Here is a 23901-nt window from a genome sequence, read left to right as displayed (position 1 = left end):
CATTAATTGAAACTGTTAGCTGTTGTTTCTTTTGTGCACTCCATAGCTCTTTCTCTCAAACCTGGTTGAGGATGTACTTGGAGGAAACAAAAGATCAGAAATTAACTGGGCTTTTTTTTTTTTTTTTTTTTTTTAGTCAATATGGAACGGATTGATCCCAGTCTTACAGCTTGAGTTGGGGTCGTGTCCTTTTCTTTAGCTATCTTTGACCTCTCCCAGATGCCCACCATGATTCTCTTTTGTGTCTAAAACAGTCCTGTCCCCTCCTCCTGTTACATCATTGCCGCTGCCCCACAGGCAGCTGCTGTCACCATCCATATTTAACGGCCATTATTTAGAGATGAGTGGCTATCATCAGATGCTGTTGTACCATTGTCACCATGGGGGTGGAAGAGCAACATTAGTACATGTTTTAAGATGTTTATAATATGAGACACAGTAAGTGGTTTTCTGCTGCAGATTTTGCCAAACATTGCATTTTTTTATGAAGCTTTTATGTGCATCTTTGGATTATATCTATGCAAATAAGACTTTATATACAAATGTTTCATTCTAGTTTGCAAGCATCACCTGTTAACAGCCAAATAGTTTCTATCAACACTTCAGTATATTAGAGAGTGACCTCATTTGTCTCCATTTCTCTCTCCTAGGCTGCTGGAAACTGATGACACAGAGGAGCCAAAGGGTAAGATGAACTCTCTCTCCTTTCACTGCACTCAGATTCTCTATTGTTCCACAGGCTTCTTTACCCCTGAACTCATTTAGGTTCTCTCTATTACTTAATGTTAAAGGAATACTGAGCTCATTGTTGATGTCAGATCACCTACCTGGTTTGTAGTTTTTATAGGATAGGTTTATAGGATTTTAAATACTCTGCCACTGAGGAGGAGCGAAAGAAAACAGATCTACTGATGTACTTGGCTCTGTTTTAATCGCATGAATGTTGGGCCTCAGGCGATGGTTTCCTGTTTCAAAAAATAAGGGAGATGATGTTTGGCACGTGTCTGCAGACAATTTGTTTATAGACCGCAACTTAGTGGGCGTGTTCTTACACTTGTGTCTTTCTGTGCAAAATTACACTGGAAGCTTGCTTCAGCCAGCTCACTTTAAGAACTATTTTTGAATTTGGGCCACAGGCTTTTTGTTTTGTTGTGGTTTGTATTTATTTATTTATTTTCCGGCCACCTGAGCCCACAGCTCCAGAGTCTGTCTGTCTGTCGCCTGCTTGTGTGTGTCACTATCTTCCTGCCTTTTTCCCATTGGTTGGCTTACCTGCTGCCAGTATACTAGTTAGGTGTATCTCTGCTCACCTATTTTGTTTAGCTTATTTACTTGCCAGCCAGTGATCTGTGTGTGAGGAAAAATACTGACAAATAGCAGTAATAGGAATGAGCAAAACAGCAGATCAGTGTTTCAAGATGTGTGTGTGTGTGTGTGTGTGTGTATTGTGACTTTTTTTTTTTTTTTTTTTTTTTTTTTTAAATTAAATGTTATTTATCCCCTTGGCTTTTCATGTATAAAAATGCACATCAACCATAACTGAAGGAGTTGGTGTATGCATGTGTAGTTAAATCTGAACACTGATTTGTGTATTTGACTGAGCTACTTACTCACATACTGCCTGTGGTAGAGCTTTATAGTCTCAGATGCTGTCATGCATTTTAGTGAAATTTAGCTTTGTTAAACCACACCAGACAAAATGTGGATGACATTCCTAATTTGGAAGTAGAATGCAAAACACTGGAGATTTATTTGCTTTGAATTCTTATCTGTCAAACATGACTTTTAGATTAACAGACTCAATGGGGAAAAAAAGGCCAATGTGTTTCTCTGGTTGGAAGACGAGCAAGAACTGTAGAACGAAACAAAGATGCAGAAAGTGGAACAAAGGCCAGACTGTGTTCATCTTTAATTGTATGTACATGTGAGAGCATTGGCAGTCCATTCACGTGGCTCATAGCGCTTCCTGTCCAAGCTGGCAAAGGAGTCAGTGCTCTGAGCCAGAACGCCTCTCATGGCCATTCCGAGGGTTTTCCCGGACCTTCAGAAAACCCACTAGCCAGTAATACTTATATGCAAACATTGAACTGGGCCTCACTGAACATACTGTACTAGATATGCTTTAATTTATATACTTTATTCCAATGCACAAACTGTGCGCTCTGTCATGTTGGTATTAACAGTGTGTGCATTCAGAGTGATTGCATTTAAAAGCTGTTCTGCTGTAAAAGATGCAGATTTCATAAACTGTAGCCTGTTTGTCAGCTCAATGGCTAATACTCACATAGTGGATGTGCAGACTCTGTTGGCCATTACTGTGTCAAAGGCTCATCTAATAAGCCTCAAAAGCTATAGTGTAGCAGTGTTGCAAGATGGATGAAAACGTTTATAGAAGAGTCAGCAAACCTAAGTGGAGGTTTTCTATCACTTGAGTTTGAGTTTTTTCCTCTCGCTCTGGATGTTGATGGATGATGATGATGTAAAAAAGATTGGACTCGAGTCAAAACTCTGAGGTGCAGTCTGAGTGGAATCACCAGTCTACAATGCTTAATGTTTCATCATTTAAACTAAATCATGCAAAGTTCTTGACTTCAAGGGATCTTGGAAACATAAATCAGAACTAAAGTACTGGGCCTCAACAGAACATTTTTTCCCATTGAAAAAGTGGAGTTTGTCAGACATGCCATTATTTGGATTTGTTTATCTCTTTGTTTTCTTTGGAAGCGGGATGTGTTTGGCTTGAAAAGTTACATTGTCAAAGCAATAAAAACAGATTTGGAGAGTGTGCTGACTTAAGAAATTTGTGTAGTTTTTGGAATACCATTAAATGTAATGGTTTCCTTTTGTTTGGATTAGAAGATTATATCCTCAGTGCTGTATTTGATCGTGTGCACATATACACACAGAGAAAGTATGTCACACCTTTAATTTCCTTTTCTAATCCAACTACACCATAGAAGCTCAGGTCAGGTTAATATATCCTGTCAGTTGTCCTTTTGAACATTGTTTTCAAGCTGTAATCCCCAGTAAAGAAAGCTCACTCAGATCATTCAGCCCCTTGAGTACTGTATATCTCAAATGATAGCAATATTATCAGACTGTGTGTGGGAGTGTGTGCGAATCTGAGTGTAAAGGCAGTAGACCTCTGTACTCAGCTCCATCTTGCTATGCATTTATATTCTCTATTCACCAAAGGCTGTTTTATTTTTGACCATATTATAATTTTCCATTTCTCAAATATAAACAGAGTCAACAATGCGTTGTGCTGTAAACACACACTTTCACAAACTGACAATTTGGGTGATCATATGACACCCCACTGGAAGAAAAAGCTATTCCCTACATTGTTACAACAAAGACCTTTTTCTCTGTGGCAATACGTGGTCAACCTTGTGTATATTTTTTTTTTCAGCTGACAATACATCTGTGGACTCAGCCAAGAGCACTGTTACTTCAAAGATGTCTCATATAAAGGTATTGTATCTTAGATTTGCCTCCTAATCCCTTTTATCCAAACATTCTTTATAATGTGATTGATTGCTTGTGTTTTTCTGTGTTAAACATGAATTGAATTGTGCAAACATTTATTTCTGTCAAAGACTTTGTCATTATGTGCCAGGTGCATGTTGATTAACCATTTGTTTTTAAATAAGAATACGTTTAAATAATTTAGGCTGTAATTGTTCTAAAAGCACTGGCCTTCCACAGCATGTGTGTATGATACACAGGTGTCTTAGCCACTTGCTGATTTAACCTCAGCTTTATATAAGCCACTTTTATGCACATGTTTAACTAACATATCTCCGAAAGCTGCCAAGATGACAGCACACAGTAAACCAAATCCAAGCTTCAATTTCTAAATGTATTCATGTTGTTGCAGATGGTGTATCTATATTTTTCTGCTCTCTGTGGTTAATTCTTTTCAATTCCTTTGCTGATTTACTCACAATCCTTTCCAGTGCACCTGGTGTAGACATCAGCCTCCCTCTGAAAATGTGCGCCATTAATAACAAATTGAGCGGTTCCATACCAGCACTGAGCTGTCCTGCACCTGGATGCACACTTGGCCAAAGTCATGACTTCAGCACACACAGTCCATGGAGGTCTAACAGCAGTGGTGGGAAGGAAAATTTTAAGAGAAGTAGGAGATGCTCTCAGAAATAAAAACTTGATAAATGTCCCCAATCCTATGGGAGATGTCCACATGTGCGCTTAAAAATGAACTGAGCATTAGGCTTTCCCAGGCTGCTTATGTTTCAGAAGTGGTTAGGTTTCATGATATTGGATGTAAATAGCTGTTCTAACTTGGCCTTCACAGACCAGGAGCTGTGCCAAGGTTGGCCAAGTGAACCCAGATGGCAGCAAGTTACTCCAACCAAAAACCTGCTGGGCAAACAGTCTCCCACAAAGAGGCTTATAGTCACACTACTTTCTACTTTTTTCTTTGTACATTCCTCCCTCTGTTCTTTGTTCTGTCCTCAATATCTGTTATTTTAACGTGTCTCACTTGAAAATCATCAGCAGTGACAGATACCTCTTTGCTGTCCTCACTATTCTCTTATCACTCATTTCTCCTTCAGTCGCTGATGAAAACCAGTGAGTCAGTGTCTCCAGCAGGAGAGGAGTGAGGTTATAGCATGTCTGCTTTCCAACACGGATGGAGGCAATAAAATGTCTACACGGAGACGTCTGGAGAAAGATACAGCTCATTTATATTTTGAATTTCTTGACTAAATTTCCTGAGTTAATAAAAACCTATTTTGCAGGAGGCTATACATACTTGCTCGGTGGAAAATAAGTTCCTTCTTTATAATCAGTGAGCATCAGTTAGTTTGCAAGACACCACTAATTCTGTGAACTTTGGTATGTAATTTTTGTGAAAAAAAGAGCATTTGAATCCTGCTTTCCTCACAGCTGGAGATCCACTTATCTTCACCAGGTCACCCCAGGGCCTTGGTAAAGGGTTTACTGACAAAGGTCTCACACAGTTGCACAATTCCCACAGTATGCAGGTTTTAAACATTTTCTCTAGTAGACCTAAAACAAGAAATAACACAAGACACTTCAAATATTCCGTCTTTTATTTTATAGAAAAGATTGAATGCAATTTCTTCACTAGATAAGGTTTTGTCTGTTTCTGTTCATCTGTACTTTCTCTAGTATCAAACAAGACGATCCATTTCAGATTGACAGGATAATCCCTAAATATTGAACAGGCTTAAAAAGCATTAAATTCAGTTTTCCTTGAATATTACCTTAGGAGTTACTAATTCTTATAAATTGTCACTGTCAGTGGCCACAGAAGCTGGGTCACACATCATTTTACATTTCACAATGATTTTAGCAAAAACTTTTAGTCATTTGTTAATTGATTTATCCATATATACCTTTAATTTTGCTTATCTGGGCCCAGGTTGCATTCATTACACCAATTGTATCCTTAGTAATAAATTTTATCCACTAGGAAATTAAGAAATGTGATATTACCATAATTATAATCATAAAGTTATAGGCCATATTACCCTTCTAGTTTTCCTTCATATTTTAATAGTTTGGCTGGTGTGAATTTGGTTATTAAATTTCATTCTATTAAAAATGGTCTTAAATTTTACATCATATTAACTTCAGCTCCATGTACTCCGCATTGGTACATTTCACTCACTTGCTTGTTTCCAGCAACAATCACATGCTCCACAGCACCTTACAGGAACTGCTTTGCTCAAGTGGAGGGGTGGAGCCTTATTCGTTCATTCACTTCCCATGATTGTCTTTCACAGGTGGTGAAAAATTTCTTTCTGACCCAATTCTAACTTTTGCGCTACCACCACCTTTCTCTCCGCCTGCAGGAGCTGGAGGGGACAGAGGATGGAAACCGCACTCAACGTGTCAACCACAGAGTAAAGCATCAGCAAATAAGCAGCGACAAAGAGGAAGCCTCCACCAGGTGAGTCGCCTTAGGTTCATTTTCATGTCAGCATGGTCGCATCATTTTATTAGTCTAAGTACACTTTGTGGTCTTCTTTAATAACCTTTGTGGGCTCCAGTACTTTATATAGGCAACAACACGAATAAAACGGACACCTTAAAACCAACTGTCATAGTCACACAAACACCGAGCAGACTGAAGAGAGCACGGAAGATAATTACAGACTAACTGGAAAGCGGTGTATTTGTGTAAACAGCTGAGAGATAAACCAGATAAACCTGCAGAGCTTGCCATTAATGCCACACTTTCTCTCTGGCGCATACACGTGTATACATGTATACACGTAGTCAAAGCTATGCGGTAGCCATGGTGATGGAAATTAGCTGCAGCAGTGAGAGCCAGACTGTAGTCACACATTAAACACACTTGGAAAAAGTCTGGACTGTGGGTCTGTGTATAGGTAGAGTAAAGATGTTAATGTCCCTTGTCCTGTTTTCAGTTTTAGCCTATTTGACTATTTGCAGCTGAAAATTGTCACTGACGATTTCAACACAGATCCAGCACTGTATACACCACACCAAAAAAATCGTCCAAAGGTCAGAAACACTCATATCAGATGATAACAATGAGTTTACTATGGCATATCAGCCAATTCTATTTTTAGTGTGTATCATTATTCAGTCCCAGTGCCTACATTAATAACAAAACATCAAGTCATTGACGTTTTGTTGATTTTTTTAGAACACCTTTTGTGTAAAATTTATGGAAAAACAAATACCAGAAATGGAAAACTATTTTTATGCATTACTTCCCCAGATAGGTTTAGAACCATTTAGTTCAGGGACGTTAAAGCTATACAGTGTAACCCCATAAATGTAATGTAATTCCATATATAGCTAATCACTGCTATATCCATAACAGAATGAAGGTGTTGTGGTGGCACAGCAGACTGATGGTTTACACCTTAGTTTGTGGTTTGAATTAACCTTGAAGCTGTTTCCTGAAATTACATTGTTTTGTTTTTTTTATATATACTGTCTGTTTTCAGTGTCTTTTTCCATTTTGTTAATATTTCAGCCATACTAAAACTAGCAAGGCAATGGATGAGAAAGAGGACAGTGATGAACCTTCTCAGAAGGAGCAGGAATATGCTGCAGAGGAAAAAAAGGTCAGTTTTTCTTTATATTTATATATATATATATATGTCACATGGTTTTCATAACTGAATAGGCTCAAATATAAAAGTCATCTGTGTGGATTGTGTTTAGACAGATCATATTTTTGACTGGTGCCGATGCACTTTTTACCACTGTCTGTGACCCAATACCAAAACTCTTACTCACCGTAAATTTGGCTCCGCTTTGCTCAGGTCTGGTTTAGTTTATTTTCTTTATATTTTTGAAGTTGATGTGTAGACTGTAATTCATGTCACTGATTTTCAGTTGCAACACACACAGACACAGATATCCTTTAGTCTGGACAAAATGTTATGTCATTCAGATCTTAAACTGATCCTTAGTAATTCATATGTGCATATAGTCTAACCCTCACAAAAACGCCCAAATACTTTTTCACTTTGGTGTTTTTCATTTAAGAATTTAAGCACCCAGTTGGCCTCAGCATAGTCTACCTTCATCTCCTCATAAATAGCCACACTTTTATAACCTTTCACCTGTAAGTGGGATGGCTGCTGTTGTTCCAGCTGCTCTTACATTTTATAAGTGATACCATATTTAACACACACAAAAAGTTTACAGTAGGTCACTGCATGTTTGTGGTTACTCTTAAAAAATATATTTTAAATGTATGACCACATCTTCACAATGGTTAATTACTTCTACCTTGCCCTATAAAAGGTTTTGTGTCTTTCAACTAGACATTTCTGTCTGTGGTTGTGTATTACAATCTTTGAGACACCCAGCAAAGGGTTTTTTTTTATGTGGAAATTACAGAGTGGTTGCTATTGGAAAATGTTTATATGCACACTGAGAATTATACATGCTATAATCAGGAACCCTCGAATGCAATTCTTCAAGTAATATTTCAACTTTAATACTCTTTTCCAGATATTAAAGAAATGATTTCTTGCAATAAAACGTTATTTCTCTTTCCATCAGCCTTCCAGTCTCCCCTCTGACAGTAAGAACAGAGACACCTCTCCCCCTCCCTCTCCCTGCCAGCCTTCCTTGCTGCAACGCCAGGACTCGTGGCCTCGAGGCATCAAGGGAATCCTAAAGAAAAGCCGGTCCACAAGCATGGAGTCAGACCACAGTGAGGGCTCGACCGCAGAGTGTGCTCCAGCTCGACAAAGTAGCGTCACCCTCAGCCACCCAGAGAGTGAGGAGGAGATGGAGGAGATGGAGGAGGAAGAGGAGGAAGAGGAAGAGGACCAGGACCAGGAGCAGCAGATGGATGAAGAGTGTAATGAAGAAAATGACAGGGAGAATGAGTCATTAACTGACGATATCACAGACGGAGGATGCTTCGGTGTTGACAGACCACACAGGGAGGACACCAGCACTAGCAGTAGAGGGAGCTATGAGGAGATGCGCAGTCCCTCGCCTGATGAGAGCCTGGAGAAGACATCCACAGTGTCGGAGGATGTGGAGGAGCTAGAGAGCAGTTTGGATGGAAGCCTGAGCTCCTCATTCAAACAGAGGTGAATGACCTTTTATACCTAATTGGTAGCAGTTGTTCTGTTTTCTAGCTAAAGCAGACAAATAAAAATAAATATAATGTAATCAATACTGACTACGGCTAAAGCTCCTACTAATTTAACAAGCTCAGCACTGTTCAAGGCAAAGTAAGATGTTTAGATATCCACAGTAAGTGTAAATTAATCAATTGATTGGTGATGAGATCCCCGTGACACTAAGTAGGAATAAGTAGGTATAGATAAAGGATGGATGGATTGATGATAATTGGTATTTTTATTCCCTTTGAAGTCAGAAAATACAACCAATGTGTCTTTTTTCAGACTGGCTGATTACACCTGTAGAGATGTTGAAAAGAAGGATGGATTGAAGAAGCCCAAGCAATCTGAGCTGGTCCAGACACCACTGGTTGATCGCTTCAATCAGCTGCAAGATGCTGAAAATGCCTGGAGGAAAAAGGTGAGTGAGTTTTTATTAATTTTTTTTTTTTTTTTTTTTTTTTTGTAAAGAGGCAGTTATAAAATTACCACTGTATTTTGGGGCTTCCCTTGAGCTTTTTCCTCAGGAGACAAAGACTGAATGTTGACTCTTTTTGTCCTCTGCTGACTCAGCTTGTTTTCCTAAGTTGCTGCCAAGAGGGTGTGAGGTTAGGAGGGTTTGGAGGTGCATCAGATTTGGGAGTGGTAATGGCAAAACCAGAGATCCAGAGCTTAGCTAGCCTCCCAAAGAGAAAGAGACACACCCCCTTTCCCCTGTAAAAATAAAATGCTACACCATAACCAAACACCTGCAAACCTCCCAAGCTAATGTCTGCTTCCTTTGTTTGTTTTTGCACTTTTCACTTCTTTTCTCAAAGTTAAAAAAGAGTTAACTTTTGTAGACTTTCATGTCTTAAATGCATATAAACATTCAGATCATACAGTTTTGCACAGGTCAGTGTGGAAGATTCAATAGACACATGCTAAGATAACTGATAGTGGTGGAAGTGCATGCTGGTTTGAAAATACTGTTCTCAATACAAACAAAGCCACCCTTTATTGAATATCGAAGTGGAAACCCCCCACTATATAAAAACCATCCCATGGACAATGTGCAAGAAAGTGATGTTACAGCAGTGGAAAATCTCTGTATTGCTAATGGGCATTTTTAACAGTTAATCTGACTGATGTGATTGAAGTGATGTCATGTTTATTTATCCAAAGCATGTCGTTGGCTCCGTGTATTTTGGGGGATGTCTAGTGTGGGTTCATCATACATCCAAAGATGAGCTAACCTGAAAATAAATCCACTTCTAGTCTGGAATGAAGCCACATTATAAGTACAGACAGCCAAAATTTGTACAGTTCCTCTCTCAACTAAATACAAATACTCATGTCATTTGACATTCACGTGGTCTGTCTGCATTATGATACAGCAACACAAAGTCCATAAAAATAGACTAAGCAAGTCCGTTAATGGCACAAAAACTGCATCTTCAACACTTGCACGCATGAAGTGGAGCCAGACCGGTGTCCAGAAAGTCTGCGGATTTCTTGCTTAAATTCTGTCTGAGCTTACTGTCTGTGAATTGGCCTGGAACCTGCAGTGCACAGGGTGGCTGCTACCGTAAAGCTCTGACTTAGATCAACCATAATACATGGTTTGGTCAAATTACTGGCATGGAAGCCATGAATACATTAGCGATTGGGGCATTTATTTGCATGTGATTATTCTTGTTGCTTATTTCCTTTTATCGCTTGAGGGAAGACCATTTTCATGTTTAGGCATGTTTTTATCTCATACACTGCCAAGCACAAGCAGATGTTGTTGCTTTTTGGTTGATATGTGGGAGACCAAGGAATGTACTGTAGCATGCATGGTACACACCATGGTCATCTCCAACCAGCTCCAGATGTTTCCTGTTAAACCTGTTCTCTACACCCTGACTGTGTTGTAAAGTGAAGCCTTGTTGTAAATTCAATTTAAGTTAGATTTGTTATGTCTTGAGCAATGATTGTTAGTCAGTAATTACTAGGATGAAACAAGAACTGCTGCATTGTTAGTCTTATGAAATTAAGTTAGAAATTTTTAACGAATCCAAACATTAATAGAATATTTTTAAATCTAGCGTTTGCTGGAAATCCTTCAGGATTTGCTAAATGTCTAGGTTTTCTAATCTAAAGATGAGTCATTGAGGACAAGTCTGACATCTCTCCACATGTGAAAACATTGACACTGTAGCTCCCCCACAGAAACTCCACTCCATGAAGACTTAGTTGGAAATATTGTCCCTGCTGTGTTGATTCCTGGAAAAAGTATTAGAGATAATCAACTAAAGATTAGCTGATCATGTCTAATGCAGTGTGATTGTGGTGATTATGCTTTCTAAATGGCATCATTATAGCATTGTCCCTGGAAAGTAAATGCCTTAAATCCACCAGTAAGATGAGGCAGTTTTACTTGATTACAACTAAACCATGAAGCTTGAGCTTTCAGTTTATGGTGTTTATTCTGTTATAAACAGACCCGTTTCCCTTTTCCTTTCTCTCCCTTCCTCCCAAACTTTACGCCACACTTCCATGCTACAACCTTTGTCTTTCAAGCTGCTGTGGTCTAATTATTTTCTTTCCCTTTCTCCTCTTCCTACTCTCTGTCCTCTTTTTAACTTTTTCCCCAGTTTCTTCTGTTCCTACCTGCAGACTCTACCCTTTTCTTTGACTTTGACACCTCCCTGTCAACCTTTCCTCATACCCTTAGGTGAGTATATGTGTCTCTTTACATGGGCTTAATTACTGAGAAATCAGATTACCACTGAAAATCTGAGCTGTTGACACATTTACTGTTGCTGCTCGAGTGTGGTTCGCTGACCCTCAGTTAGTCAAAAGCTGTGTCAGTGGTTTGGCTAAGGGGCTGCCTGGACTATACTGTAAGGCTGGGCTGAGAAAAATGGTTTCCTGTGGGGATTTGAGGCCCAGGCCCTTTCCTCTCCTCTCCTGTCTCTGGGGTCCTGTCAGGCCAAGGTATTTCCCCTCTCTGATTGACTGCAGAGATGGGCTGCTGGCTGGACGGACTGTGTCAGTGTGTAAATATGTGAGAGTGCATTAGGACCATATGAGATGACAGACATTGTAGTTTATATTTCAGCATGCCCGTAGGAGTGTTGTTGTAGTAAAAGACTGCAATGTAAAGAGTATTAGGAGTGGCCCCTTTTGAGTATTACTGTACAGGAAGCAGAAACTTGTGTTGCAAAAGGTTGCCTTGTTGATCAGTAAAAATTAACCCAAAAACTTGTTTTTCCACTCATGCTCCATTCAGGACATGCATGTACAGAACCATCCCATATGTCACAGTCTCTGATGTTATGAAATCAGCAGGAGTTCCCTTTGAGGTTCAGCTCCTCTGTGTTGTTTCTGTGCAAATGCCAGTGTGATTAAATGTCCTCCTTTGAACTTTATCTCATGTCAGGCTAATATTTTACCACATCATGCAACATGTTTGACATTAAGACTACAAAAGAAAATCTGTTACCACTTGTACTTTTGCAGTTGTTTATAGTGAGAGAAAGGGACATAGGTTTTGGTGTGTTTAAGGGAAGATGGTGTACTTCCATATAGTCAGCAGACTGTTATATCGCAGTAGTAGTCGCAGTTTCACATTAATTGAGGATAAATATGTCTGAGTTCCCTTTCAGAATGAATTTTTTGCTAATACTGTATGTAAAGCAATAGTGACTATCATTTTAGTTGGTTAGCCACGTTTGTTTGATGGGTTAAACACCTAAACCGCTATTTCTATGCCAGTGTGGTATTTACAGTGCAATCAGTAAAAGATCGTCTGATGTACAAACCTGGAGGTCCTTATTATCTGTATCTCTGTATTTCATGTCTTTATTTCAGGTAGAAATATATTTTATTATTATCATGTTTTATATTACATAGATAAACAATATTGGCCTGCAAGTTGATTTACAGAAAGCAAAGTTTACATCACAATAATTAAATATTGTTGGATTCACTACTTATTTTGCAAGAAATCTGTTTGCAATTCAGCACTTAAGTCAAACATCTTTTTCTCTTTAAAGCTGTTGACATCTGTGAATGTTTAAATTGACTCTTCAGAGTTAAAGTTGACAGTCAGCAGATCACCCAGGCTATCATTCATCCACAAAGAAAATTTGCAGCATGGTTTTTGGTTTTGAGAACCCCAGTCAATTGTTTCTCATTTACTTTCATTTCTTGCAGAACAAACTGTCCAGGAGTTGCCTTAAATAAATAAAGCACACATACAGCACAGCATGGTAAATGCACATAAGTACATGCAAGAACCACATGTATAGAGTTTGTGATTTTGATTTAATTAAGGCTTGTTTAAAGCTCGTCTTCGTGTCTTTGTCTTTTTCTGCTGGCATTTTATTTTCTCTGTGTTTCTCCTGTGCAGTTACAATGTGGAAATATGTCTGCCTCTGCAAGATTAAGCTGTGTGTAACCCACTGTAGGAAGCAGCACTCATGGTACATTACACACAGTGAATTGCTCATTACTAGTAATGCAATGAGGGGTGGCAGCCAGCAGAAACCCAGGCAGGGCCCTAATATGCTTCAAATATTTAGGAGTGGAATATCATTAATTACTTTTACACAGCTCCTGGGGTCCAGTGGGACCAGGGGGCCCAATAAACCTCTGCTAATTCATTTATAATGGTGGAGTTCAGGTGCAAAAAATGGCAACAGGAGTAAATCAGTGAAGGAAAGCGCTGCTGAATAGTGGGTGAATGATGGCCTCAGTATATAACAGGAATTTTGGTGTTTTACTGTCAGGGCACAACATTTAAAATTTCTTGATTGCAAAAAAAATAAAGCAAGACACAGTTATAACCTTGGTAGAAGTAGTGATTTTTAAATAAGGTGCACTATTTCAAAAATAATTAGAAAGGCATGGGATCCTTCATAATCCTTTTAAATTAATATCTTGGGATGGTTGCTTTGCTGTCATTCTTCACCCTCACTGTTAGTCTCTCTTATCCTCATAGACTTTCTTGAACGTTCCTTGTCATTTATGGTTAAATACCAATGCTAAATCTAAAATTTTATTACATTCCCAACAGAAGTCTAACGTAGATGTGGAGCCCAAGATGTCGCTGGCAGAGAGGATGAAGATCCTTAGAGAGAAGGAGGAGCAGTGGAAGAGCAAAGGCAAAGGAGCGGCCAATGACTCAATTCAATTTACTGTGGCTGGACGTATGGCCAAAAGAGGTAAAGCTACAGGGTGTTTATCCACTGTGGCCTGACACAAGTCAAGCTGATTTATTGTTTTCCTGTGCCAGACCAGCCTCTGTGCAACTATGTGACTTTAACATTCCTACCCTACACTTTGCTGTATATGAGCCTTTGCATTAAATTTTGTTACATTCTGTGTAATAAGAATCATCACAGCTTCATATTTTGTAACTTCACTCCCTAATGTAACATTTGAGTTGCCATACACAGGCACTTTACCTACAGTAGTCTACACAAACTTAGCACATTGTGATTTCATAATGATTCCCCTGTCCTTCCCTCAGGTCTTGTGTCAGAAACAGGAAAGGAAGAGTCTCCTCTGGTCATTCCCAAGAAGTCTAATGCCTCAGCCATGAAGCCACATGAAGGTATGAGCTCAAACTATTGTCAGTGCATGGTTCATCCAGATAATCATTAATCAGCCAAATACTGTCTTTCTGTTAATACTTCCGTTTATACAAATGCCTAAAACAAGCAGAAGTAAAGTTAAAATAATGTGTGCATTTAAAGTATATTGATACTTGGACTAGTTTTTCATGGTCTTATGTGTCTGCCACAGATTTCATATGAATCTTTTTAGACATTGTAGTTTCTGCTTGACAGAAATCTCCAGTAGAACTGATGTCAAAGTGGAAGGAGACAAACGGCTTGATAAGCTCGAGTCTTTCCTCGACAAGCTTCATAATAAAGGTACAATGTCCTTAATGGTAATAATTTAATTTCAGTTGCAAATCTCTTTACCTGCAGCAGTGAACAAAAACAATGCAGATAATTAATAGATAAAACATTCCAAGACCTTAACCTTATTTTTTTCCTGTTCACCTCTTCCTGCTTCTTGCCATGATGGGCGGCTCAGGCGTGAACAAAAGCAAAACGTCCACCATTGAGGTGACAGCAGAGACTGAGAAAGAAGTGATGACCCTGGATGATCAGGAGACATTTGGCAACTTCTACAAGCCTGTTTCACCCTCAACTCTGCAGGACTCCATTGTGTTTGTGACAGACGAGGACCTCAGCCAGATCCAGGCTGACACACCAAAGTTAGTGTCGAATAATCATACATTTCCAAGTGGCATTTTATCCCTATTAAGATTTCTTTCTCCTTAATGACAAAGTGCAGTTTAATGTTACATCAATAGCTTAACAATTTTTGGTTTTAGTATTAATAAAATATATTAACTTAATATTTGAGAATGTGATTCACATTTCCTGCTTTGATTGAAATGAAAATTGTCACTTTTTTGTTTGTATTTGTTTCTTTAGACTCACCTCAGCTGTAGCAGAACACAAGCGAGCAGTGCGTCCAGCCCGGAGGAACCAGGGTTCCAGGAACCCTCTGCGGGCTCTGGCCGCACGCAACGACATCCGGCAGGTCTACACTGAACAGAGACTTAACGTTGCCTCAGTCGAGACCAAGAGGATCCAAGTGGAGAGGAGTAAGACTGCTCAAATTTACCTACTGGGGCACAGATAAAAACCAAGATGATGTTACTTGACTTTTTCAATTTATTGTCATTACTTTGTCACTTTCAGTTTTAGTCAGACTTTAAATTAAAATTTCTTTAAATTTAAACAATCATACTTTGCTCCTGCTGCACTGCTGTCATAGTGATAGTAACTCTATCTGAATTCATAAAAACCCAGTTACATGTAAATGTTTCCAAAAAAAAAAAAAAAAAAAACAATCTGTTTGCTCCAGCAAAAAGTTAGGTCAGAAAATTTAACCTTGAAAGTACATGCACATCATGAAAACAAAAGTTGAAGCTGGATACCAGTTAGGTGTCCTGAAATTGTACTTGTTAGCTAAGTGATGTTCATATACTGCATTTTCACTTTTTTGCTTGCATACTATAGATACCCTTCACAGGCTAGTGACCTTATGACAGTTTTCACAAGAGGAAGCAAGTACCACAGCTTTCTAATGTAGCTCACTTGAAAGAAGGAATTAAGACACACATCCTGTTTGATTGTTCTTGATGTTTATTTGATGTCAGATCATGACGCAGTAAGAATGTAAAACAGTGTGCACTGATGCAACTGTTTAACTTGAATTAGTTCATAATTGTCTTCTGTGTTTTCTCTCCCACCCAGTGGCAAAACACTCCAACCTGGCAGATGTGGCCTTGGCGGGGCTCGCTAGCAAGGAGAATTTCCGCAAGGTCAGCCTACGCAGTGTCAAGTCCACAGATGTTGTGACCAATAACAGCACCCTGCCTTTCCACAAGCTCATGCTTATTCGCATCAAAGGTCAGAAACACAAGAATGTACTGAGTGTTTGGGTGTGGTGACCTATCAGCCACTACTGTTGTCAGTCATGCAAATTTCTAGTCGGTTTCTTAACAGTTAATTTGATTAATATTTAAAACATCTTTAAGTCATCTCTTTAACATCTTTGACATCTGTCTCAGGCTGTTTTAAGTCGGGTTACAAAGGAATACAAGGTGCTCTGTCTTTGTTTGTAGGACGGAGGCACGTCCAGGTGCGCCTGGTGGAGCCTACAGCCCACTCGCTAAACAGTGGAGATTGCTTCCTCCTCATCACGCCAAAGCACTGCTTCATGTGGAGCGGAGAGTTTGCCAATGTCATTGAGAAAGCTAAGGTAGTCAACTTCACATAACCCACATAAAAAGCTTTATATCAGGACACTACCAAAAGGCTTCAGAGCTAGTATTGGCATGTACTCCGACATTATGATAAAGAAAAGAAGCTGCTGGGAAAGCTATTGGTTACTTCATTATGTGAATTTGATCATCTTTATTCATGGAGTATTGCTTACAAAACCTGTTTTTACTCATTCTAATTGAGAGTTTGAAGGGAGCAAGCATTTTAACTGATATACCTGACTAGAGAACACACCTTTCTCTTTTTTCCACTTAAGAGATAAATTTTCCACGTAAATATGTACAGCTGTAACAGTACCTTATGCTTTGTGTCACCAGACGTCAGAGATGGCATCATTTGTCCAGGCCAAGAAGGACCTTGGCTGTAAAGCCCCCCAGGTGACAGTGCTGGAGGAGGGCATTAATACTGAAAGCAGATCGGCCAAAGAGTTCTGGAGCCTGCTGGGAGGAAAGGCTAAATACAGAGGGGCAGGGGAGCCAGAGGAGGATGAACTTTATGAGAGCGGGGTGCTAGACTCTAACGGGGTGTACAGACTGGAGGGTGACAAACTGGTGCCTCATGAAGAGGCCTGGGCCTCCATCCCGAGTGTCTCCTTGCTCAACTCTAAAGAGGTAACACCACAGTGAGAGTAATAATAACCTGGGAACCTTTGACAAGTTTGACAGTCAGAAGTTTCAATACACATTGTTGATTGTTTCTGTTGTTTTGCACACCAGGTCTTAGTGTTTGATTTTGGCAGTGAAGTGTATGTATGGCATGGAAAAGATGTCCCCTTGAGTGACAGAAAGGTAGCTGTCAAACTGGGCAAACAGCTCTTCAGCGGCAGCTACGACTTCAGCAACTGCAGAGTCAACCCTCTAGATGCCTCCTGCACAAATAAGGATGTACCTCAGTGAGTATCACCTGCTGTTCCCTAACAGCTTCATAGCATTTGCGGTGGACTATATTTTAGACATTTTGGTTGCCAGGTTTATTGATAACTGCAGTTTTATATTGTTTTGTAAGGACCTTAATGGGCAGCAAGTTTTGTTACATTATTGGTTGTATTATTGTAGCCCCTAGTGGTTGTATCTTGCAAGTACATTAACTGTGCACTGTGTGTATATGATTGTGTGTGATATCCAGAAAAGGGGAGGGCCGTCCAAGCTGGGCTCTGTTTGGCCGTCTGTCTGAGCACAATGAGACATCCTTGTTTAAAGAGAAGTTCCTGGACTGGGCTGAGAGGAAAAAAGAGGAAGCAACTCCAGCTGAGGAAGTCAAGGTAGAATCAGATTTTAACCAGGTCATTAGCAGTGATTGTCTTCATGTAATCTGTGAATCAGTGACAGCTTTGATAAATTGTATTGTTCATTATTTGTGATTTTCCTGTAGTCTCTGTTTTTTTGTTTGTTTTTTTTTTAAGAAAAAAACAGTCTGGCCCTTCAGTTAATGAATATACTGAGTGAATTAACAAATTGAATTCTGACTAAAATGTTCTTTGAATGGTCAGAGCCCAGTCCACTCCATGGTGCGTGCTCCTCTCGACGTGGACCTGCAGCCATGTGACGCCAAAGCCCTGCTAGACAATGAGCCGGAGCCTCTGAAGACTGTTCTGGAGGGGGTGGACATCCAGCGGGGTCACGGCCTGGTGAGGACTGAGGATGATAGGCAGGCAGATTTGGCCACTGTAGCTGTTGATGCCTGGCACATCAAAGAGCACAGTGAGGAGGAACTGCCTAAAGAGAGCCTGGGCCAGTTACACGAGGGTGACGCCTACATCATCCGTTGGAAGTACTCTATCACCACACTGGGTGAGTCATCTTTTTGGTACCCTGACGGATAAGCAGTGGATTCATGAAACAGGAAGTTCACATACAATGAAAATGTTGTAACATTGTAGCAGGAGGAGTGAAGTTTCTGTCTTAAAGCTGCAGAAAATGCTTAGCAATGCATCTATTAGATAAGCACATATGAGACAAACATATCACTGAAAAGGTGAGAACAGAGACAAAGCTGACTAGAAGTGGAAGCAGAAGCCCTCATTCCAACCACTGATTTTATTGTATTCTGTCCTGTCAGTGGGGAAGCGACAGAAACCCGGGGAGCTGAGTGCTGCTGCTTCGGGAAGGGAGAGGATTGCCTGTTTCTTCTGGCAGGGCCGTCACTCCAGCATCAGTGAGAAAGGAACCTCAGCTCTCATGACAGTGGAACTGGGCAGCCACAGGGGGTCACAAGTGAGTACCGGCTCAGCACCAGAGCAAAGTGTAGTTTTTTTTGTTTTTAACTCCAGTATAGTTCCTGTATCACAGCAAAAAATTGATGTTTCTTAAACAGCTTAGCAGATGCTTAATTCATCCATCTATTTATTTGTTCACTCTATATACAGTAATCACATAGACATATTATTACCTGTGTGTTAATGTAGTTTTTATTCAGAGTGTGTCTTTGATCCACGTTTTGTATCTGACTAACTCTCTAGGTGCTGGTGAGTCAGGGAAAAGAGCCTCCATGCTTCCTCCAGCTCTTCCACGGAGGTTTGATCATCCACAAGGGCAGTAGAGAAAACAGTGCCAACAACAAAGGTTACGCAAATTACTGATTCTCTCTATTACTGCATTGACATAGAGACTTTCATTCATTCTAAAATACTGTCGGAGTCATTGTGGTCAAATAACAATTATTGCTGTTTGACGGTGTGTCTGTTTCCAGGTGACTGGAGGTTGTTCTGCGTCCGTGGCGAAGCAGAGGTGGAGGCGTCATTGTTGGAGGTCGATTGCCAGTGTTCAAGTTTGCGCTCACGTGCCAGCCTGGTGCTGTTCAATGCTCAAAGAGGCCAGCTCTACTTGTGGCATGGCTGTAAATCACACGCCAGTGCCAGGCAGGTGGCTAAAAGAGCTGTGGACAAACTAACCCAGAGGTAAGACACAGATGGACATATGGATTAATGTGATGGACCAACTATTCTAACTGCTTCTGTGTTAATGTCTTTAAGGTGTCCCTCAGAGCTGGGTCTGAGTACCACCAGCAGTGTGAAGGTGGAGGAGGTGGATGAAGGAGCCGAACCTTCAGAGTTTGTTAAGGTTCTGGGCCTGCAGGACAAGAAGGCCTACGACTGTATGCTGCAAGGTGCGTCCTCAAACACTCTTGGTAACATTATCAGCAAGAAAGATCATTAGGGCTTGCTCCTGTTAATGTGTCAGCTGATTGAGTAAGATATGTGTGTTGTTTCCAGATCCAGGGAAGTACAACTACACCCCCCGGCTGTTCCGGCTCAGTGCCAGTTCCGGGGTATTTGAAGGGGAGGAGCAGCTGTCTCCCGCCAGGGTGGCAGAGGGAGTCATGGCGATGCCTTTCCTGCAGGAGAATCTCTACTCTGCACAACAGCCAGGTAACAGATTGTGTGCTGCATTTTAAAAAATTACGTTTTTTTTTTTTTTGTTTTGTTTTTTTTTTTGTCTTCTTATGAATTTATTTTCACAGGCATATCACGTTTGATAAATTGGTTGTATTATTGGGACTTAATATACAACCTGCTAGGCCTTTGTAATAACTGCAGTAGACAATATTACTTCTAACTAACTATATTACCTCTTAATGCTTCAGGGTATGCAGTCAGTGCTCAACCATCTTCCTAATTCTCATGCTATTACTCCTCCAGCCCTGTTTCTGCTGGATAACCGTATGGAGGTATACCTGTGGCAGGGCTGGCAGCCTGAAGACACCCAGTGCACTGGCTCTGCAAAGATGCGCTGGGACAATGAAAGAAAATGTGCCATGGAGACTGTGCTGCAGTACTGTAAAGGTCAGAAATCACAGGCTCCTGCCTTTCTTGTCTTTTAGAAAGTCCAGTAATGAGTTCTGAAGTCCTGTGTTCTTAAAATGTATTTGTTTTATTTTCTCAATCTGCAGTCACTGGTAATTAATATATAAAGCAGTGCTAGTTAAGAGCTTGCATATCTAGTCTCCCAGAAAATAACATTATTGCTTTTTTTAAAATCTTTTTTTACTCTTGTATCTTTGCCAGAAAAAAACCCTCGGCGCCCTCCTCTGGGTTATCTAGTCCTAGCAGGCTGTGAACCCTTGACTTTCACCAACATCTTTCCATACTGGGAGAAGGACACGAGCATCACTTTAACGGTGGGGGCACTTTTTCTTTCCATGTGATTCCTTTTTGTTTTTACTATCCAAGTCCTTGATTCAGAAGAGCTGTCTCTGTATCACATTTTAGATTGGACATTGCTGCAAGCCAAGTTGACACTTGATAGAATCCAAATCACACTCAGTAGGATCTCTTCAGATCACGCCATTCTAAGATGTGTCTATTTAAAGCTGGCCTTCAGTTATAAAAACCTAGTATAAAATAGAAATTATACAAACACCAGTGCAACAGACCCATTTCTTCAGAAATAAAAGAAAAATAGAGTTTTAAATGCAAGATTTATTGCCTTTGTAGCAAAACAGGAATAGTCACAATCTTGGACTGAAACCTGTGTGTTATTTCAGCCCCACTGAACCAAGCAAGAATGCAAGAGTGAACAGTTTGCACATATTTGAATGTTCTTGTCTTATGTAAGCTGTATAATTCTAGCTTAGATAAACAGAAATGGAGTCTGCAGTACTTCAGGTCTGTTTACCTACTGTATTTTATATATATAAACAGACTGAGGGTGCCAAGAACAAGGTGATCCTAGTGAAGGAAGCGCTGTCAAAGCTCAGTAAACAGCAGTACTCCATAGAGGAGCTGACCAAGAAGCCACTGCCAGAGGGAGTAGACCCTATGCGCCTGGAGGATTACCTGTCTGACCAGGACTTCAAGGTAGGACATTTGAAAAATGCCAAACCAGATCATAATATTTAGAAAGAAATATTCTAATTCACTTATATCCAAGGATTTTTAAAGTAAAGATGCAATATTTGATTACAATACTTTGCCCACCAGGACCCAAATCTGCTCCGATATGATCACATATGTGACATTTTGCCTCCTGCTTTCATATTTTGCAGACACTTTTTGAGATGAGTCGAGTTGAGTTCAATGCCCTGCCAAACTGGAAGCAAAGGAATCTGAAGAAAAGCAAGTGTCTGTTTTAAAGCCGATCTTTCTGTACACAAGCTTGCCTGTTTTTCATGGTCTGAGCAGCTTTTTTTATTCTAACAAAATTGTCTCCATTTTGTAAAGAATAAAGAAAAGCAAATGTACAGTTTTGTTCAAATGTCAACATATTTTAATGACAATGCCGTTTTAATTTTACTTTGTATCATTTTAATATTTTAGTTACAAGTATGTGCAATTGTTGATCTTTTTGATAGCAAAGAGGTTTTCCTTTTATGGTAGTTTCCCTCACGTTATAAATATGTAATATACTATAAATGAATGGGTTTTTTATGTTTACTCCCGCTATGGTGTGTGTGTGTGTGCGTGTGTGTGTGTGCGCATGTGTGTGTGTCATGTGGTTTATAACTATGGGCATTATCCATCAATTTTTACATGTCATGGGAAAAGTCAGCTCTGTGTCATGGGATTAAGAAAAAATGTCTACCCTTTGAGGTTGGCAAGAGCTAAACAAATCAAAGTTCAGTCTATAAGTGATTGAGTGAAACATAGTGATCCCAAACCAGGACTATATTCTAGACATCAGTGTTTTTGTTTGTTTTGTTTTGTTTTGTTTTTTTTTTTCTTGCAACAGAAGGTGTTCAGAAACAAAGTAAACTCCAAAATCCCAAAGATTCCCTAATTAATTTGTGTTTTAAGATATTGGAATCAAAAGAAGAACAAAAACTGGTCACATGAAACTGGATCCTCAGCCACTGCAACAATACACATGACTGTAGTCACTGACTGAAATAACCCCATAATACATTCAAAGCCAATATTTCCTGGTTCTTCTGAGTAGCCACCAGTGACGGCAGCCCACTGATAAAGTGCTTGAATGGGACCAAATCTAATATGTTTGTCTCGTTATAAATGTTTTGTGTGTGTGTGTGTGTGTGTGTCCAGAAATGTGCAACTTAAAAAGTATTAAATGCATGTATGTAAGAAACAATAGGAGTATAAACTGCTTTTATAACAAATGTGCTCCTTGTTAATGGTATGTAATTTATAAAACATACTGTTATTATGACTGCCTGTGATGAATTAGGAAGTTCACTGCATGATCTTGACAAATGTTTTGCTTAGCAGTCATTATTGTACGAATGTGTTGCAATGTGCATCATTCTGTGATACGTAAGATATGCATTATATGTGGGAAAACAGGCCAGCTTTTATTTCTTGGCACATAAAAGTGAACAATTGGTTTTTAGGGGAACGAGATACTGAGGTTTTAAATACAATAGTCAATTTTTAAATAAAATGTTTTAAAACTCTTCTGTTCTCTTCTGATCTTCGTTTAAACGGCGCCCGGAGTGGGGGATGTTGGGAACAAGCTTTTGTTAGACCAGACATTCTGCTATGTCACAGTAGGAAGCACACAGGTGTATGTAATGAAATGAACGATGGCTGACTGTGACACTGGAGAACAGAAGCGTCGTTAACGATATCAGTAACACCTGCTTTTTACCTACTGTGGCAACTCAAAATGTCTTTTGGGGGTAAATGGCAACCCAGTGCTTGTAGCAGTGTAACACAAGCGAACTACCTCTGTGGAACAGGTAATTACATTCATCTATTACTGTGTGTTATTTCTTCTGGCTTTAAAAGTTTAAAACAAAAAAGGGCATTCTTTGTTGCATGTTTCTTCACTACCAACTAACTTTGTCTGCCTTTTCTAGTTTTTAAAACTTTTTTTTTTTTTAATGAAAATTCTTGTCTGCAGCCAAAAACAACACAATGTGAGCAGTGGGAGAGAACTATCAAGTTGCCAGAAACGTGTTTTACAGATTCTAATGATAATTAACTGTGGGTCCAACCCAAGTATGGTGGGACTTTTTATATAACACTAGCTGCTTTAACTTAAAATAAAGAACCTGCCTTCCCATAGGTTGCTAATAAATCCCCAGAAAAAAAGAACATTATATTGGCATGCAAAGATGTGACCTCAGTGTACTAAAACTTTGCATATGCATCCATGGTTGTGCAGTAAGTGACGATAAATATCTTTCTAAATTTGAAGTCTAGTCCAATGTATAATAAAGCTCCTGTGTTACTTATTTATTAGGGTAAATGACAAAGGTGGTAGTCATGTCCCTATTTAACCACCAGGAGGTGCTGTCTGTCCAACCTTTGCGTTCTGAAAAGCAATTTTCCTTTCCATTTGTTTCATCAACCTTCTGTGTCACACATAACATCAATTAGTGATAACAATAAAATGAAAGGTTTAAAACAAAACTAATGAAGCCGAATGAAAAAGGGTTTTGTTTGTGGCTGTAGGTCTTAGAAATATCTCAAACACTGCATCAAAAAAACATCCATGAATATAAATGACGTTCTGCCTGACTCATGCATTGCAATAGCTGCTTTAAACAAC

The 23901-nt window shown here is 39.6% G+C and overlaps 1 protein-coding gene across 3 annotated transcripts in view; it reads left to right on the top strand.

Moving 5' to 3' along the window:
- svild (supervillin d) overlaps nucleotides 1-22801 on the top strand; it is a 37422-nt gene extending 14621 nt beyond the window's left edge. For all 3 annotated transcript variants that reach the window (XM_026315484.2, XM_026315485.1, XM_026315486.1), the window contains 26 exons: nucleotides 651-685; nucleotides 3413-3474; nucleotides 5847-5944; nucleotides 7004-7094; nucleotides 8044-8585; nucleotides 8904-9039; nucleotides 13663-13810; nucleotides 14119-14202; nucleotides 14438-14524; nucleotides 14691-14874; nucleotides 15098-15270; nucleotides 15926-16081; nucleotides 16297-16433; nucleotides 16774-17067; nucleotides 17173-17348; nucleotides 17582-17717; nucleotides 17946-18246; nucleotides 18515-18669; nucleotides 18915-19017; nucleotides 19145-19352; nucleotides 19428-19561; nucleotides 19668-19823; nucleotides 20094-20237; nucleotides 20460-20572; nucleotides 21096-21251; nucleotides 21440-22801. In XM_026315484.2, the coding sequence (XP_026171269.1) occupies nucleotides 651-685; nucleotides 3413-3474; nucleotides 5847-5944; nucleotides 7004-7094; nucleotides 8044-8585; nucleotides 8904-9039; nucleotides 13663-13810; nucleotides 14119-14202; nucleotides 14438-14524; nucleotides 14691-14874; nucleotides 15098-15270; nucleotides 15926-16081; nucleotides 16297-16433; nucleotides 16774-17067; nucleotides 17173-17348; nucleotides 17582-17717; nucleotides 17946-18246; nucleotides 18515-18669; nucleotides 18915-19017; nucleotides 19145-19352; nucleotides 19428-19561; nucleotides 19668-19823; nucleotides 20094-20237; nucleotides 20460-20572; nucleotides 21096-21251; nucleotides 21440-21526 (4096 nt within the window). In that variant the 3' untranslated portion in view covers nucleotides 21527-22801. The remainder of the gene's footprint in view (nucleotides 1-650; nucleotides 686-3412; nucleotides 3475-5846; nucleotides 5945-7003; nucleotides 7095-8043; nucleotides 8586-8903; nucleotides 9040-13662; nucleotides 13811-14118; nucleotides 14203-14437; nucleotides 14525-14690; nucleotides 14875-15097; nucleotides 15271-15925; nucleotides 16082-16296; nucleotides 16434-16773; nucleotides 17068-17172; nucleotides 17349-17581; nucleotides 17718-17945; nucleotides 18247-18514; nucleotides 18670-18914; nucleotides 19018-19144; nucleotides 19353-19427; nucleotides 19562-19667; nucleotides 19824-20093; nucleotides 20238-20459; nucleotides 20573-21095; nucleotides 21252-21439) is intronic.
- The last annotated feature ends 1100 nt before the right edge of the window (nucleotides 22802-23901 follow it).

The sequence above is a fragment of the Mastacembelus armatus genome, chromosome 19, assembly GCF_900324485.2.
Source record: "Mastacembelus armatus chromosome 19, fMasArm1.2, whole genome shotgun sequence".
NCBI lineage: Eukaryota > Metazoa > Chordata > Actinopteri > Synbranchiformes > Mastacembelidae > Mastacembelus > Mastacembelus armatus.
The sequence above is the reverse complement of the archived record's forward strand: the minus strand, read 5'-3'. Positions and strand labels throughout refer to the sequence as shown.